Source organism: Gopherus evgoodei, chromosome 5 (genome assembly GCF_007399415.2).
Source record: "Gopherus evgoodei ecotype Sinaloan lineage chromosome 5, rGopEvg1_v1.p, whole genome shotgun sequence".
NCBI classification, from domain to species: Eukaryota; Metazoa; Chordata; order Testudines; family Testudinidae; genus Gopherus; species Gopherus evgoodei.
This window is the reverse complement of record NC_044326.1, coordinates 102,732,085-102,749,591: the sequence shown is the minus strand read 5'-3', so window position 1 is coordinate 102,749,591 and position 17,507 is coordinate 102,732,085. Positions and strand designations below refer to the sequence as shown.

General features: G+C 37.9%; 1 protein-coding gene across 1 annotated transcript in view; it reads left to right on the top strand.

The window, feature by feature from the left end:
- KIAA1109 (KIAA1109 ortholog) overlaps positions 1-17,507 on the top strand; it is a 236,674-nt gene that overhangs the window by 28,969 nt on the left and 190,198 nt on the right. Inside the window, 5 exon segments of the mRNA XM_030564256.1 lie at positions 525-641; positions 3,285-3,363; positions 4,322-4,386; positions 15,106-15,292; positions 17,007-17,088. Of these exon segments, the coding sequence (XP_030420116.1) occupies positions 525-641; positions 3,285-3,363; positions 4,322-4,386; positions 15,106-15,292; positions 17,007-17,088 (530 nt within the window).

Genomic DNA, 17,507 nt, shown 5'->3' with positions numbered 1-17,507 from the left:
ATTTCTAATTGGATTGATTTTTTCCATCAAATTCCAGTTTCATACTCTTGATAAAAAATGAGAGGTATTGTATTAGCATGAAGTACTGCTCGGTGACAAATTGCTGGGCTAAGATGTAAATGCTGGAAATCATAGAGATGATGTGCTGAATCAGGGGCGATTATAGCTTGGCTAGGATTTGTTTTCTCAGTTTAGTTCCCATTTAGTTGTGGATATAGCTGCACGTAGTCAGAGGACCATCAAATCTATAATGTTTTGTTTGGGTTGTGGGAAATGCTTTTTGTGTGATAGTGGGAGTGAAGAGAGAAGGGCAATGGAGAATCTATACCTTCCCTCCCCCAGTGTTAAAAGCCCATGTTAATTACAAACATATTTTTTCATGGGTTTTTTTAATTGGAAGGGGAAAATAGAGAAGAGAAGGGCATTGTTACTGGGCTTGGTATTTTGGTATACAATGCTTTTATCAGGTCACACAAGTGTAACTTTAATACGACCTAAACCAAATATGTTAATCTTTTCAACAGCTACAATCTTGTCTTGTGGATGGATTATCTACCTAACTTATTATAATTCCCGAAATGTTGGACTTATTTTAACATTGGTTCTGAACAGATTATATAAACATGGCTACATCCATATTGGTAAGTTGTGATTACTGTAATATGGCTACATGTGAATCTAATAATTATCTTTGATAATATTTTGTCATTTATCCTAATGGGACTTATTAAAAACTACATGGTACATCTTAAGTGTTTCTGTTTACTTGTTCACCTGCACATCTACCAATGTGATATATGTCATCATGTGCCAGCAATGCCCCTCTGCCATGTACATTGGCCAAACCGGACAGTCTCTACGTAAAAGAATAAATGGACACAAATCAGACGTCAAGAGGTATAACATCCAAAAACCTGTTGGAGAACACTTCAATCTCCCTGGCCACTCAATTACAGACCTAAAAGTTGCAATATTACAACAAAAAAAACTTCAAAAACAGACTGCAACTAGAGATTGCTGAATTGGAATTAATTTGCAAATTGGACACCATCAAACTAGGCTTGAATATAGAGTCAGAGGGCCATTACACAAAGTAAAACTATTTCCCTATGCTTCTCTCCCTCCCCCGCCCCCCAGTTCCTTACATCTCTTTGTCAATTGCTGGAAATGGGCCATTTTCATTACCACTGCAAACAGTTTTTTTTTCTCCTGCTGATAATAGCTCACCTTAACTGATCACTCTCCTTATAGTGTGTATAACAACATCCATTGTTTCATGTTCTCTGTGTGTGTGTGTATATATATATATCTTCCTACTGTATTTTCCACTACATGCATCCGATGAAGTGGGCTATAGCCCACGAAAGCTTATGCTGAAATAAATTTGTTAGTCTCTAAGGTGCCACACATACTCCTGTTCTTTTTGTGGCTACAGACTAACACGGCTGCTACTCTGAAATCTGTTTACTAAAGTAATTCTCAAAATAACCGGAATAGTTGATTTCAACGAACAAGTATTTTTTCAACAAAAAAGTATTTGACAAAAAACTCCAGTATGATTCTTAATGTAGATTAAAAAACTAATCCCAGTAAATTCCTGTTTTGAAATTCGTTATGGTTTTATGGTCAGTTCAGGTTGATTGCAAAAATTATAAAACCCAAAGGTACCATATTTTTGTTTGTTAAAGAAATCACGTTAACTTTCACTGTTATCTTTCCCTTCTCTTTCCAAAGCCATACATCATAATGCCCATTCTTCCAACTGAAGAAAACTGGCTTGGGCTTACTCTGGAGCCCATCAGTGCTCCTTCTGAATCAACAAGATAAATTGTTGCTGACTGACATGAGGATTTTTTTTTCCTTCTCCCACCCTTTGGGCTGGGTGCACTGTCTCTGCAGTACTGCTAGCTACTGCAAATCCAGAGCAACGGAGTGGACTGGAATCTCAAGCTCTTACAGTGCACCACCATACACAAAGTATTACTAATAAACTGGCAGATTAACTCATCCAATTAATTCTTATTGGGATAGTAATATTTAGAATTCATACTGGTAAGGAGCTTTGTCAAAACCCATTAACTCTCCTTTATTTTTTAAATTTAAAATTTTTTTTATGGAATAAACCAGGTCAGTACAAATCACTTGGGTGCTCTCCCACATTACAAAAATATATATGACGCCGAGTCATGAACGGTTGTATCCCACAACCTGACTGATTGTCCTTTTAATTTTCTCTCTCCTCTCCGATTTCCCAGGCCTCCCTCTCTGTGCTACTCAGAATAACTTGTCTTTTTAATCTTGGACTTGTTCTACAGTTACTGATTGGGTATACAATGAAAATAGAAGATAGAAAAATTGTATTAATCTACTGATGCTTTAAGGAATCTGAGATCCAAAATTTCCAACCCCTGTTCAAATCCAACACTACTTATGAACTGTAATGACTTCAACACTTTTTGGATGAAATATTTGATATATATGCTGTATTTAAAAAAAAAACTATATGCAGTGAAATTTGTATTAAGGAAAAGCAACTGGAGATAGCTACCCAAAATACATGGTATTCTTCATTAACTTTCACAATCAATAACATCATGGATATTGGATCCCACTAGACCCATTTCTGGACTAGGTCTTATTGGTTTGTTGATGTCATTTAAAACAAAAAAAGGTTTTTTTTACTTTGCATAGCTTCTTGTTTCTAAGTAAGATTAAAAAGGATTGGGGAGAATATAAGGCCCATCACCACCCTGCCTTGTTGCAAAGGAAATTGAGCCATGTTGATGTGTCTGCTTACTTGTTAACTCCTCTGTCCCCAGATAGTCACATCTCCGGATAAAACTGCTAGATTTGAAGGCCTAGGCCTGAAGGCTGCTAGGTTTACTACCACCAGAAAATTGTGTGTATTTTATGGTGAATCTTAAATAATTGGAAGATGAGACAAAGTTAACTTAACGATATACAATCTGTAGTAACCAGTGATATTGATACATATTTTACATGTTCAAAATAGTCATCCCATCACTTTCCTCAAACTTAGTTATATAGGCATACATTTTAAAAGGTGATTTTTTTAGTTACCCAACTTGAGACACCATAAAGATGCTTGATATTTCAGAAAGTTCTGAGTTCTGTACTCTCTCTGAAAGTCATCTAGAAGGGCAAAAACCCAGGCACCTCGAATCGCAAGTAAAACTGTTTCAAGAATCAGTTGTCCCCATTCAGAAAGAGAAATTAAACCCACAGACAAAAGCCTTACATGAAATCTCTCTTTTTTAAAATAGGTTCCTTTTCATTCTCTGTCCTATCCGGAAAAGTCATGGTTCGTGAAATCTATTACATTACAGAAGACATGTCTATCAGGTACTTGTTTGTAAATTTACTCTTATGGTTCTTTAAAATATATTTTTCTTCCTTGTTGGTAAGACTACATTAAGAAATAGCAGATCTTTAACACGAAACTGATCCTTGTTAGTAGATATGGGGCCAAATTGCTTCCTTCTTACAATTATATAACCTCATTGACCCTTTCTCTGCTGTTGTTGCATCGTAAATTGAAAAGTTCCAGTATCAGATATAAATCTAGTAAAAATTACTGACTGTATTAAGAGAATGCTTTTCAGAATATAAGGAAAAATTCTATTCACTAATGTCTTTCACTTAATTGCCCTCTTACTTAAGTTTTTTATAAAACTGTAAAAAGTAATACTCTTAAATTCCAAGTTCAATTAAAATATTTGAAAGATCTATTTTAGCCAAAGCAGCAAAGAATCCTGTGGCACCTTATAAACTAACAGATGTTTTGGAGCATGAGCTTTCGTGGGTGAATACCCACTTCCTCACATGCATCTGAGGAAGTGGGTATTCACCCACGAAAGCTCATGCTCCAAAACGTCTGTTAGTCTATAAGGTGCCACAGGATTCTTTGCTGCTTTTACAGATCCAGACTAACATGGCTACCCCTCTGATACTTGATATTTTAGCCAAGCAGCTTACACTTCATTTTTTTCATAAATTTTAATAATTACATGAAATGTAGAGCAGAGGTTGTCTGGTAATTTTTTTAGCCAAAGGTCCAAAGCATTAAGAGGGAAACAAATGAGGGTTTCTGAAAGTCAGGCTTTTTTTTGTTACACTAGTGCATCTGCATAACATAAAGATTGGGCATTAGTGATTTGGATCTATTATTGTAATGCTGTTCATATAGTTTTAAGAAGGGAATCTTTCTACAATGTTTTAAGGCAGTTTTTCAAGCTGCTGTACATAAAAGATCTATAATCCGTGTTCTTAAATTCCTATTTATGTAATTTATCCAATTTAGAATCCAAGATGGATTTATTATATTTCGCTGGTGGAAAATGTACAATCCAAAGCAGAAACAACATGGTAAGTTTCTTCATAATGTTTCAAAGTTGGAATTGAGTTTTAGAAATATGATCTCTTGGCATTTTATTTGTTTGTCACTGGCTTTCTTTTGAAAGTATTTAAATTTACCACAGAGAAGTGATGTTTTGGGCCAAGGTGACACAAATAGGTGGTGGTGAGGAAGCTTGCACTGCCATTGCCTTTGTAGTACCAGTTCTGTATATAAACAGGGAACTTCTACCGTAGAGGTGTTCATCTGGCTCATCCAAATACTAAACTGGCTGTAAAAAAAAATAGAGGGGAGAAAAAGTTGTTGAACCTTTTTTTCTTTTCTTTTCTTTTTTTTTGGAGATGTTGGCAAGTCTTGTAAGTTTTTATAATGAATAGTATTAAAATCAAATTCTCCTTACTCTAAAGGTGGATGACTTCTCACAATTATTCGATTAAGTGGAAATAATAGTAAATAATTTTAAAAGGTGAAATACTTGTAACTCGTTCAGTTTACAAATTTACTTCTCATTGGCTGCAGGGTTTCCACATGGGAGTTCAGATTTCCCTGCTTTTGATATTCCCATAGCTAGTATTTTAGTCATGTTTGCTCACTGGCTCAGGTCATGTTCAACAAATGCAGCTGCACAGTACTACAAGACTTAGAATGTTTCTATTGGAGCTTAAAACAGCATAATTGGCTGAACTGTGCACCATTGCTTTTGAACACTTGTACAGAAAATAGCAAACGTTATGAACAATGGTTATTTTTCTGGCATTTTTTAAAGAAGATTGTCCATGTAATATCAAAATAACCTTAAGGAAATAGTATTCATTAAGTAATTTGATGTGCTCTTTAGAAAGAAAACTACCCTGCTGCCTTTATTCACAATTGCTTTAGCAGAGCTGCTCTTTTTTTTTTTTTTCTTCTAAAAAAGAAACTCCTTCACCAGTTTGGCATATTCCACCTTTAGCACATGCTGACTATGTGACCTAAATTGCACAAGGCCAATAGCGCATTGCATTTAAAAATCTTTTTGTTTTTGTTCTTGTGTAATTTGTTCTGGTGGCAGCCTGTCACCCAGAGCGGTCTAGAGAGTTGATGGAGCCAGGCATTACTGCTGCATAAATTTGTTCAAATCTGCAATTAAAGAAATAAGCTTAAGTGTTCCTGAAGGAAAATGTCTATGTACAATAACGCCTCTAAAAATGAAAAGTGAACTACCACGAGCTTATATTTCTTAAGTAAAAAAAAACAACAAATTCTGAATCTCTTTGTGTTCCTTCTGAAAAAAATTCCCTGCATTTGTAAGGATTTAAATGTACTCAGGGAAGGCCAGTCTCTTAATGGAGCTCCATTGGAGCGCTTACGTTCCCTGGGGTTTTACTTCCATCATAGTGTAGATATCTGCGAAGCTCAGAAGCTTCTGACTTCCCATTAGGTTGAGGGGATATTATGGCCCTTCTGTCTTCTCAATAAACTTCAAGTCATCAGTCTTCTATTCCCCTATGACCCCAGGTTTTATACATTCATTCCTGCTTCCAGATCCACATTAGCCTCCTTGCTGACTCTTAAAATAAACAGAGGCTGCCATGTGCCTTTCATAGAGCTTGAGGTTGGAAGGGACCATCTAGTCTGACCAGTATATCATGGGCTATTACATTTCACCCTGATCTCTACATTAAGCCCAATGACTTTAATTAGACTAAAGCATTTCAGGCCTTGGGATACTAAACTGTTGTGCACCATGAGTGGAGAAAGGGGAGGCTAAGCTACCATTAATACCTAAGGCCCCTACTACGGCAGTGTGTTGTTTAAGTTTTTCTGGGTATATCTCACCTATCTCCCTCCCCTCCATGCTGTGGAAGGAGAGCAAACCTCCTGCTTCCCCAAGTCTCTGCCAATCTGACCTGGGAGAAAATTTCTTTTCAACCCCAAATCTGGTGATTTAAGTATGTGAGCAAGTACGCCAGCCAAGCATTTAAGAAAGAGGATTCTTTGTACCTACTGGTCCATTCCATCTGGTATCCCATCTTCAGCTGCAGACAATTTCTGATGCTTCAGAGGAAGATGAAACATCCCTCCCACTCCCACCCTATGAATATGTTGTGCCAATGGGGCACTGGGTGGAAAAAAATCCTTCCTGACTTCTGCAGGCAACTGACTGAAGCTCTGAAGCATGAGATTTGATTATAGTCATTGTCTTAATACAGAGCTGCAAGTATTATGAGCATATTGAGGATAGAACATGCAGTCCTGTTTTTCCCATGACTCGCAAAGGAAGGGGATGAGCAAGAGGATTTACAGATTTCAAGGCCAGAAGAGACCACCATGACCATCCAGCCTGATCCCCCTCCTCATGCATACAGGCTGTAGAATTTCTCTCAGAAGCTAGATTAAAGTGTATCTTTTAGAAAGATATCTAATCCAATCTTTGGTGAGTTGGTGAGTGTTGATAAGTCCAGCACCGTCCCTGTTAAACTGTTCTAATGTTTAATTACCCGCTCTGGTTGGAAATTGCATCTTATTTCAAGGTTGAATTTATCTAACTTCACCTTCCAGCCATTGGATCTTGTTATGCCTTTTTTCAGCAAGACTGAAAAGCGCCTCTCTCCCCCTAGTTAGATAGCTTTTTCAAGTTTAAGTACCTAGACAGGGGGCATGGATCAGTGTTCATGTCACAGTCTCCATCAGTACCTGGCCCGAGCCAGAGAAGGTACTGATCCAACCAGCAGACCAAATTCAGAAATGAATTCTGGTCATGTGCCACCTGAGGCACATTGTGGATAGGTTAAGAAGAAGTACCTAGACCAGCGGTGGGCAAATTTTTGGCCCAAGGGCCACATCTGGATATAAAAATTGTATGATGGCCCATGAATGCTCGTGAAATTGGGGGTTGGAGTACGAGAGGGAGTGCAGGCTCCCGCTGGGGGTGCAGGCTCTGGAGTGGGGCCAGAAATGAGGAGTTCAGGGTGTGAGACGAGGCTCTGGGCTGGGGTGTGGGGTATGTGTGGGAGGGCTCCGGCTGGGGGTTTGGGCTCTGGGGTGAGGCTGAGGATGAGGGATTTGGGGTGCAGGAGGGTGCTCCGGGCTGGGACTGAAGGGTTCAGAGGGCAGGAGGGGTCTCTGGGCTGAAGCAGGGAGTTGGGGTGCAGGGATTGTGAGGGATCTGGCTGGGGATGCAGGCTCTGGGGTAGGGCTGGGGATAAGGGGTTTAGGATTCAGGAGGGTGCACCGGGCAGGGACCGAAGGGTTTGGAGGGTGGGAGGGGGATTAGGGCTGGGGCTGGGATGCAGCGGGGGGGCTGAGGGCTTCAGCTGTGGGTGCAGGCTCTGGGGTGGGGCTGGGGATGAGGAGTTTGGAATGCTGGAGGGTGTTCCGGGATTCGACCAAGGGGTTTGGAGGGTAGGAGGGGGATCAGGGCTGGGGAAGGGGGTTTAGGTACTGGGGGTGGGGGAGCTCAGGGGTGCAGGCTCCAGGCAGCGCTTACCTCAAGCAGCTCCTGGAACCAGCGGCATGTCCCCTTTCCGGCTCCTATGTGGAAGTGCGGCCAGGTGGCTCTTCGTGCTGCCCCGTCCGCCGGTGCTGCCCCCCCAGCTCCCGGAAGCAGTGGCATATCCTCCTATGCGGAGGCATGGCGCCGGCCAGGCGGTTCTGCGAGCTGCCCTGTCCACAGCCGCCACCCCTGCAGCTCCCACTGGCTGAAGTTCCTGGCCAATGGGAGCTGTGGGGGGTGGCACTTGGGGCGGGGGCAGTTTGCAGAGCCACTGGCTGCCCCTAAGCGTAGGAGCTGGAGGGAGGACGTGCCACTGCTTCCAGGAGTCATGCAGAAAACCCCCGACCCCGCTTCCTGGCAGGAGCTTGAGGGCTGGATTAATAGGTCTGATGGGCTGGATGCGGCCCGCGGGCCGTAGTTTTCCCACCCCTGATCTTGACACAGTGATCAAGTCACCTCTCAACCTTCTCTTTGATAAGCTGTATACCTTAGAGTCTACATTAAGCCCGTGGTTTCTGCTGATCTACTAAGGTCTATCCCAAGTCTGGACTTCAGAAGATGCATAGTATCAGAGGGGTAGCTGTGTTAGTCTGGATCTGTAAAAAGCAACAAAGAGTTCTGTGACACCTTATAGACTAACAGATGTATTGGAGCATAAGCTTTCGTGGGTGAATACCCACATCATCAGATGCATGTAATGGAAATTTCCAGATTTATACTTGCTTCTGGAAATTTCTAGTACAGGTGTCTGACGAAGTGGGTATTCACTCACGAAAGCTTATGCTTCAATACATCTGTTAGTCTATAAGGTGCCACAGGACTCTTGGTTGCTTTTTAGAAGATACATAGAGAAGCAAAGGTAGACGAGTCTGTGGCAGCCAGGGCAGGCTGGGGAAATAGAGGAGTAGATTTATACAGCTTGGCTAAGGAGTTGTCAGCCATGCAATACTCAGTAGAGGGTTTCCTTCTCCCTGGCTCTCAACACTATGCACGAGCTCTGCAAGGGATCCTGTACAATGCCGTTGCATGCCTGTCATGAATATTAAAGCTTATGTTTTTTATGAAGAGGAGATTTCAAGACAAACTCTGATAAAACAGAGAGAAGGCTGCAATTTTGATTTGGTATCTCAGTAGCAGACTGTGTGTGTGTTCTGGGGTGGGAAGTTGAACTTTACAAGAATACTGTAATATATAAAAATAAGAAACCAAACACTAGAAAGGATGGAAAAATCAGATAGTCTGCCACTGTTGGTGGGAGGTGCAAACTAGAAGGTAGGGAGGGTTAGATTTATGGGTAGAGAGGTCTGGGTGCAGCAATAAGTCAGTGGTATGGTTAGCTGAATAATATGTATATGAAATACAAGATATGGGCTGGTGGAAGAGGAAATGGTTAATGAAAGGAGCAATTTGGATCAAAGGAGTGATGTGAGCACTGCATATCTTTTATTAGAGTTGTACTGGCAAACCACTAAAATGGGCTGTTGGGGTCAAGGGTTTAAGGAATAATTACATCACTTTTACTTAAATAATCTTAAGCATCAAGTGCTGTGATAAAACTATAACAGGTGTTAACGAACATTTTCTTTAGACCTTATTCTAATTTTCACTTTCCCTAGCAGCATGTATAGGAGCATGGAAAAACATAATATGAAACATTATATAAAGTTAAAGCAATAAAGAAAACAATTCTGATAACCTTTTTTGAGACCTACTGAAATTATTACATAATTTACCAAAATGCATCTCTAAAGGGTTTAGTAAGCCATCGGGGACTAAAGTAAACATTGGAGTAGGGTCAATGTGTTTTATAAAGTGCTATATAAAATATTCTTTAATGGAAGTTAAATATTAGTAACATAATCCACTAAAACTTAAGAATGCTTCTCTTCTCCCTCCCGCCAATGAACTTTCTCCTATCACTATTTCTTGGAGGGAACATTAATTCTTTCAATCTGTTACTTGCCAAAAGAAAGGCTTGCTATAATCAAGTGTCCAACTATTTGATTTTTCTCATTTTGAGATTTTTTTTTTGTAGATGTATGTTCAGGTTTGTGATTTTTTTAAAAACCCTTTTGGTATGATCTGCATAGTACGATCCATTTGCCGTGATGTCAGTGTGTATTGTACTAGGTAGATTGAACCAATGTCATGCGAATTATCTGAGAAGCCAAGTGGCTTTTAATGATACCCTGAGTGTTGGTATTGCCAGTTGGGAGTAGTTATTGCAGTTTTGTACACACTCTGATCCAGGATCCAGTCCATTGTGTGAAATGGGTTGGGGTGTGAGTGTATGAGTCCTGCAGTTACCTAAAATAGTGGTTACAGAATGAGAAGGTGGAGGAATATATCTTATGTGGGACACACCTCAAATCTTTGTTTGTCTCTCTTAACATAATTACTATCTTTCTGATTAAGAAACAATCTTAGACCATGGTGAGAAGAGGCACCTCTCTTTCTTTTCTTTTTCTTTTCTTTTCTTTTTTTTTTTTTGGGGGGGGGGAACACTTTTTTTGATCACTTACTCCTACCTCCTGAATATAGTCAAGAGTTACAAATGTTTCGTAATCCTGACTGCTCTGGGTTACCAGAAACTGATACAATTCCCACTCATATTGGAGGTAGTAGTAAAGTGAGTCTGCCACTAACTATGAAGGTCTAGTTGCATCTGATCCCAGAAAACTAAAGCACTCCTTTGTGTTCTGAGCCTAGGAACTCTTAAACACACCCTCTCTTCCACCCACACCCCTCTTCTGTTAGATCACTTGCTGACTTTCTCAATTACAGAAAAGATAATGGTAGCTGGGAATTGATCATTAATAATTGTTTAAAATCTTTCTTCGTTTTAAAAATGATGAGGAATATCTCTCCTGTAACTGATTATTGATGAATTGCTAAACTTTGAGGAGCTGTTAAAATTGTATCACCTGAAGAAGTGTGGTGATATGACTGTTAATACTAATAATCAGTTATATAAAGAAATCATTTGTTTTGGTTAAGCCCTGAGGAAGCCAGAACCTTTTTTATTCATTTTACTTTCAATTACAACTGATAACATTAGTTAAGAGTATGGTGTAGTGTTTATTCCTCTTTAAGAATATGATGATGATGAATATGATGATCAAAATGTTTCATATTTCTTAGTTACTTGCTTTTTTTCTCTAAAAATATTTTGGAGCAGAGTACTGATGTGTGGAAAAGAGGACAAAACTTCCTTCACACTTGAAAAAAACAAAACAAAAAACAAAAGCCTTTAAAAATAATTACCTATTTTAAGCTCCACTCTTTTTTAATAAAGGAATTATAATTCAACTAATTCAATTAATGAAGTCTAATGGCTGCCTCAAGGAATGTATTAGCTATAAAATTAACTTTTGTGTATTCTTAATAATGTAAAGGTTATCTGAAAATCTCCCAGGCAAGCTATTTTCTACTCCAATTTTTTGTGCATAATTCATCTGAACGTCTGTGATTTTCTGTTGCTAAGTAATTAACTTCCCATGAAGCACACTTTATTTCCTTACTTATTTGTGTAAAACCAAGTCAGTACAATAACTCTGTAGTTCTTAAAATAATGTGACATACATCGAAAAAGCCTGGGAAATTAACTCAAGTTATAGAGGGGTGGGAAAAAACTCAGTAAGGAGGGATAAAGGATGGAATGTTGGCTTTTATTTGTAGGTAAATACGTAACTCTTGTGGATGGAAGTTATGGTTAGGGAACAAAAACTATTTAACACAGAGATTTGAATTGCATCAGTTTCCCTCAGTCCATAATTTAGACAAATAGAACAAGTGGTATTTCAGAGCAGCTCAAGTCTCTTGAGTAAATATGTAATGGGGATACTTTTTTTTTTTTTTTTTTTTTTTTTTTTTGCAACTAGATAATTATCGGGAAATTGTGTGCGGGTTTGTATGTAATTAGATCACGCTGTTACATAATTAGGTCAAGCTATCTGTAGCAGAAGTAAGTCAAGGCATGCCACTCAAATGTTCTATATGGAATCATATAATTAAATATTCCTGGTGTTTTTAACTATCAGAATCAATTCCATATTACAGACTAATATTCTACAATTTTTAAGTGTGCCCAAATGTCTAGATATTTATGTGAGTTTGATCATTTACAATTTAGCATGTGAATTTAGTGCTTAATTAATTTAATATCCAAAATTGTTAGGTGTTTTACAGAAGATTAGGAAGTTAAGACTCCTGTCACAAGACACTTAGAATCCACAGTTTACACTTGAATGAGAGTGACAAGAAAGGCAGGGATGGATGAAGAAAGAAAGTTACAACAAATGATGATGAGGTTTAGGCATGTGCATACTTAATGGTTCAGTATGTTTTTATTGTATAAAGATGAAGAAATTGAGTAGTGTGCATTATAGAACTGTACTTCATAAAGTGTGACTGTTAGCCAGTTCTTGAGGTTGAAGTTTATCTAGAAGTGTGTTTATCCACAGAAGAGGTGCAAAAAGGTAGTGAGACTGCTTGTTTTCTCACACTTTGTGTCCACTGTATGTGAACGCTTACCTGGGAGGGCCACTTTCAGATGGCAAAACACAAGTCCAGTCTTCATGGCTGATGCAGTCCTTGCAGCGTTGCCATTTAAGCTCTTTTGTGGTGGTGTGTGCAATGGGAGCTATTCTGAGACCATGACACTCTTTCTTTTGCACCTGAGAAGCCATGAGATTAGTAATCACTTTTGGTTATTCTTGCCTGTATTCACCCTTGGATTGTAACTTAGCAGTGAAATGCTCTCAAAGTTTTTATAGCGATCTTGCCTATCATGTGTCAAATTTGTATGGTAAAGTTACGAATCCTTAAACAAAAAACCCTCAAAAACCGCCAACACCCAAACTGGTTGGTTAGAGTAAAACTGGTTGGCAGCTTTAGTGGCGTGAGTTGTAATTAAGAGTGTCTCAGTAATTTTTATTAAACTTGCTTACAAAAATGGCTACTTTGACTAATGTGCCAGTGCTTCGGCATATCAAGTAATTGCTTAAAGTAAACCTGTTTTCCATAATCAAGAACTAATCCTGGGTGTAACTGATAAAATTCTAACATCATATGTGTTTAAAAAAGAGGTTTTATACCAGTTGCATTTCACATGCTAAAAGATCATTGTGGTATTCTAACAGGATAATGGCCTGGAGGTCAGGTTTTGTTCCTGAGTTTGCCACTGACTTACTGTGTGACTTCGGGCAAGTCATATACTCTGTGTACTTTTCATATAGTCTGATGTACTTCCCTTTCTCATACTGGTGGCATGTTCAGTTAGTGTTTGTAAAATGCTTTGAGTTGAGTTCTTTGGGTGAAGGTGTATACAGGTATAAAGCAGTACGTGGAAAAGATTTAAAATCTGTACATTTCCAACATTTCAGGATCTTCAGCTAAACTTAAATTTTCAAGTATTATCTTTCTGCTCATCCATTAGAATGTTTTTTCCCTATAATTTAAAGATGCATTCCAAACCTGGGTTCAAATATTGTCTTTTCTTATCTATTACTCTTGCTTTCACCTTCATTGTTTGTTTCCCTTGATCATTTGCCTTTGTTCTGTTCGTTAGAAATTAGTGTTCTAAAGAGTTTTACCTTTTTATTAAATGGAGAAGTTCCAGGCCTTTGGATAGTTGTTTCTTGACCAAGTCACTTGATTTGTAAAAAGTTCTCTTTGGTGATTTCTCTCAATTTAATAATCACTACAAATGACATGTCACAGGTAGTGTAAAGATGCTCACTCTGTGACAGGTTAACAGCCTGTTAAAAATCAGATCTCTGTTTTACATTTCTCTATGATGTTTCTCAAAACCAAGCTCATTGTTGTAATTATTGTTGTATAGTCTCCGATATTTACATGCAAGGATTTGTAAACCTGTTAAAATTTCCTATATAAATACATAGTTGCCCTTTCTAAGGCCTTGTCTGAACTAAACTTATTTTCATAAAATTTCTGTTTGCTGCTGTCATGACTTAGCTCCACCAATAGTACCAACAGTCAGAGTTCTTATGCAGATAGTATATAGTCACCTACTGCCATTTTAACCAACATGTTGCCTGAAGCTACTGTCAGCAGATTGGCGTACACTGGTTAAAGCATCAGTGGCTTCTATGCTAACACAGCCTATGAGGTGAACGTGGTGGGAAACTTTAAGGGAGGAAAAAGCTAGTTTATTACCCCCAATGTGCTCGGGGTGGGGGCAAGAGGGACAGATAACACACATTAACAGCACAAGTTTACCAAAAAACCCCCAAACTTTCTGCATCACTTCAAATAAATGGCATATAATCTGCAAATCACTATACATCCTGCTTTTTTATGTGCATATTTATTCTCCTACCAATTTGCTATCTCTTCAACTTAACACTTTTTATGACTTAGATCCCATGAAAATAAATTGTTTAAAATTTTTATATTGAAAGCATGTGATAAGAGCATGATTCTCTGAAAGCCTTTGAGGCTGAAGCAATCTATTTCACAATAGAGTGCCAGATCACAACCTTCAGCAATATATATGAAAATGTGTAGTGAGAAGATACTTTTCTCTTTATGCCCATTCAGTTCTTGTCATCTGCTGAAGCGTCCAATGTGGTACCATTTTGATGTTGACTTTTTTCATATAGGAACTGGAGTGAGATGATTAAATTTATTTTCTATAAGCCTCTGAATATGGTATAAACTTTGGATCATTGCTGTCCCACATATGAGTCAAAAAGTTGAGTAAAGAAATAAAGCTCTGAAATATGCTTAGTAACGAAGAAATCACTCGTAATGGCAATATTGTACTATTTAATTTGCTTATTGCATATTGCAGACTTGACTCTGCAATTTGGGGAAGCATCTCCGCTGAAATTGTAATAATTAATATTAAAATATGCATGTTTAATACTGGAAATTGTCATATTATGTCATCTTCTTCGTAATGACTAATTTAGTAACATACATAAACAACTTTGTGTAATGTAAATTCTATATTTTTTCCTATAATAGCTTGGCAAATGTCAAAATACAGTCACTGTTAGAAACTAAATCAAGGTCCTTTTTGCATATTCAACAATTTTGTGAAGCAATTTTTGTTGTGCATTGTCTGGATTTATTTTTTACATCTGTTTAATATGTACTTCAATATTTGTTCTCTGCAATGTATAGTTCATTTTCCAAACTATGTATGCAAATTTGAAGAATTTGCTTGAATTATGGAAAGGAACTGCTGAATAGAATCAGAAATATTTTCCTTTTCCCTTTTACTTTATAGATCCAAAAGCAGAAACCAGACTGTATATCATGGTGAATGACTTTGAATTTCACGTCTACAACCGCTCTGCCCTTTATGGACAACTTCAGGAATTATTTGGTCTAGATCCAACAATAATTCCAGCAAGGAAAGAGGATGAAAAAGCACAAGAAAATGGAAGACACACAAGGCACTCCAATCTTGAAAGGTAAAATATTACATCCCCACTTCAGTATTTAGTGAATGTTTGGCAGAATTTTGATATAGACATACCTTTTGAGTTTCAGTTCAGCACTGTTTGCTTGGAAGAGGCCAACAGAGGAAATGCAAGGCAGTGTTGGGCAAGAAAAAAATGGCCTTGATGTATATTTGGGAATGTGTACAGCACTGGCCCTCATCTGCATGAAAGGGTTTTATTCTTGATGCTGACAATTCCAGTGTTTCAATGGAACATACTTATGGGAGATCAAGTTTGTATAGGATTAGATGGTGCGTCAGGTAAACTGCGCCAATTTCTTTCTGAAGAGAACCTAAACCTTGAATTTGACTTGGTATTCCAGAGGGTGCTAGCGAAGAGAACAGAGCACTGGGGTGATGTACTTTCACCAGCCTGTGTTACTAAACAAATGGGCTATTCTATTCTGAACCATCTATCGCTCTTTTAAAGCTGATACTTTTGTCTGGTTTCATATAGATACAAGAAATTACAGTATTTAAGCCAAAGGTTACACATTAATTGATCAGTGATTAAGTCTAATCCAGTAAGAAGAGGCACAGTCTTGCCAGTCATAAATGGAAAAGTGCTTCCCCGTGCCCCCCAATTTCTGCCCAGTTGTTCTGTTGTGTGAAACACGAGGGAGGCTGTATTTGCTCCCTACCTCTTAGAATAGGCCAGCGGGACAGACCACAAATCTTGTTGATCTCCAGGAATAAGACCATGTAATTGGAGGCAGTTGTGCCCCATTTCTGCATGGGAAGGGGAGGGTAGACTATATAGAAGATCGTCTCCAGGCCTGAACCCTGGTAGCACAATCAAGCCCTATGTTAAGTATAAGATAATTTGCATATAAGAGGTCTTAATTGCCTGAATATTTTCTGTTCAACACTCATGTTCATAAATTTTGTTTTAGCAAGCTAATAGACAGGAATGTTTTTGATAACTAATCATTTAAATGTGTCTTTTAAAATGAGAACTTCCTTTTTCATGTATGTTACAGCTCTCATTACATACTTTTTAAACTGTAAAATTCTCCCATTTAAGATTTTCATAATTAAAGGTAGAGGGGGAAATGAAAATTATAAGATAAACGGAATGCTGAGATGTCCTAATGTATAGGACACTAATTCTCTAGAAAAGGCCATGTACAAAATCAGTTGAAACTTCAACAGCCTTGAAGACAAAAGAAAAGTTTATTCACATCCCTTGGCTTTTGCTTTCAGTTTAGAATAGCTAGAACTACTACAGTACAAGACATTTCCAGGGGATTAATGGCATGAGGCTCTGAAGAAGGCCATTAACTCTTCCTAGTCAGTCACTTTTCTTTAGGCAATACTGTACTGAAGTCATTATGCCTTAAGTGAAAAATCTGACAGACAGTACATCACAATATCTAGTACAGTGCTGGAAGTAATGAGTAACATCTGTTCCTTGCTGCTTAAGTTTGACTGTCCTCATACTTATCTGTAACATTTAAAAACAGAGTTTGATCTTCCTTTTAGATATATGGGTGGTTATTGTTGCATGTCTTATAAAATTGACTACTGCACATATTTGTTAAACCATAGCATCTTTTAATGAGAGATCTGGTGATGACTTCCTGTGTAGTAAAACAAAGACTGAGTCATGAAAGCTTTTAGTTCCGATTGTTCTTGTTTGTTTGTTACATATATTTGAATATAGATTTGATTTTTTTTTCTTTTAGTGTTAAAGTAAAAACAGAATCTCAAGACCCTTCCTCTTCATGGAGATCCCTTATTCCTGTAATCAAAGTCAATGTTAGCACAGTAAGTGACACATTCCCTGTTTGGTCTGTAAATAAATAAATGCTTTTTAGTTGTGGAAACTTTAAAATTCACTCTTAAAGTTGTGACTTCATTATTACCATAATTTAATTCTTTATTTCTGACATGCTTTTATTTGAATCATGAAGGTAGTTTTAAGTGGTTTAATTTTTATTTTTTTTCAGCACAAATTCTGCTACCCTTCTAAAAGCCCATTTACGCTTGATTTTCAATCACAGTGACGTAGATTTTTGTGTGTGTGTGTGTGTGTGTATATATATAATATATATATTTTTAAGTATGAGACTAACAAGTTAACTACGTGGCACATTTACTGAAATTCTTTATTTCCATGTCACTTTCAATATAGGTATTAGGATTTTTTTTTTTTTAAATCAGTGGATTTTTCTGGTGCCAGGTGA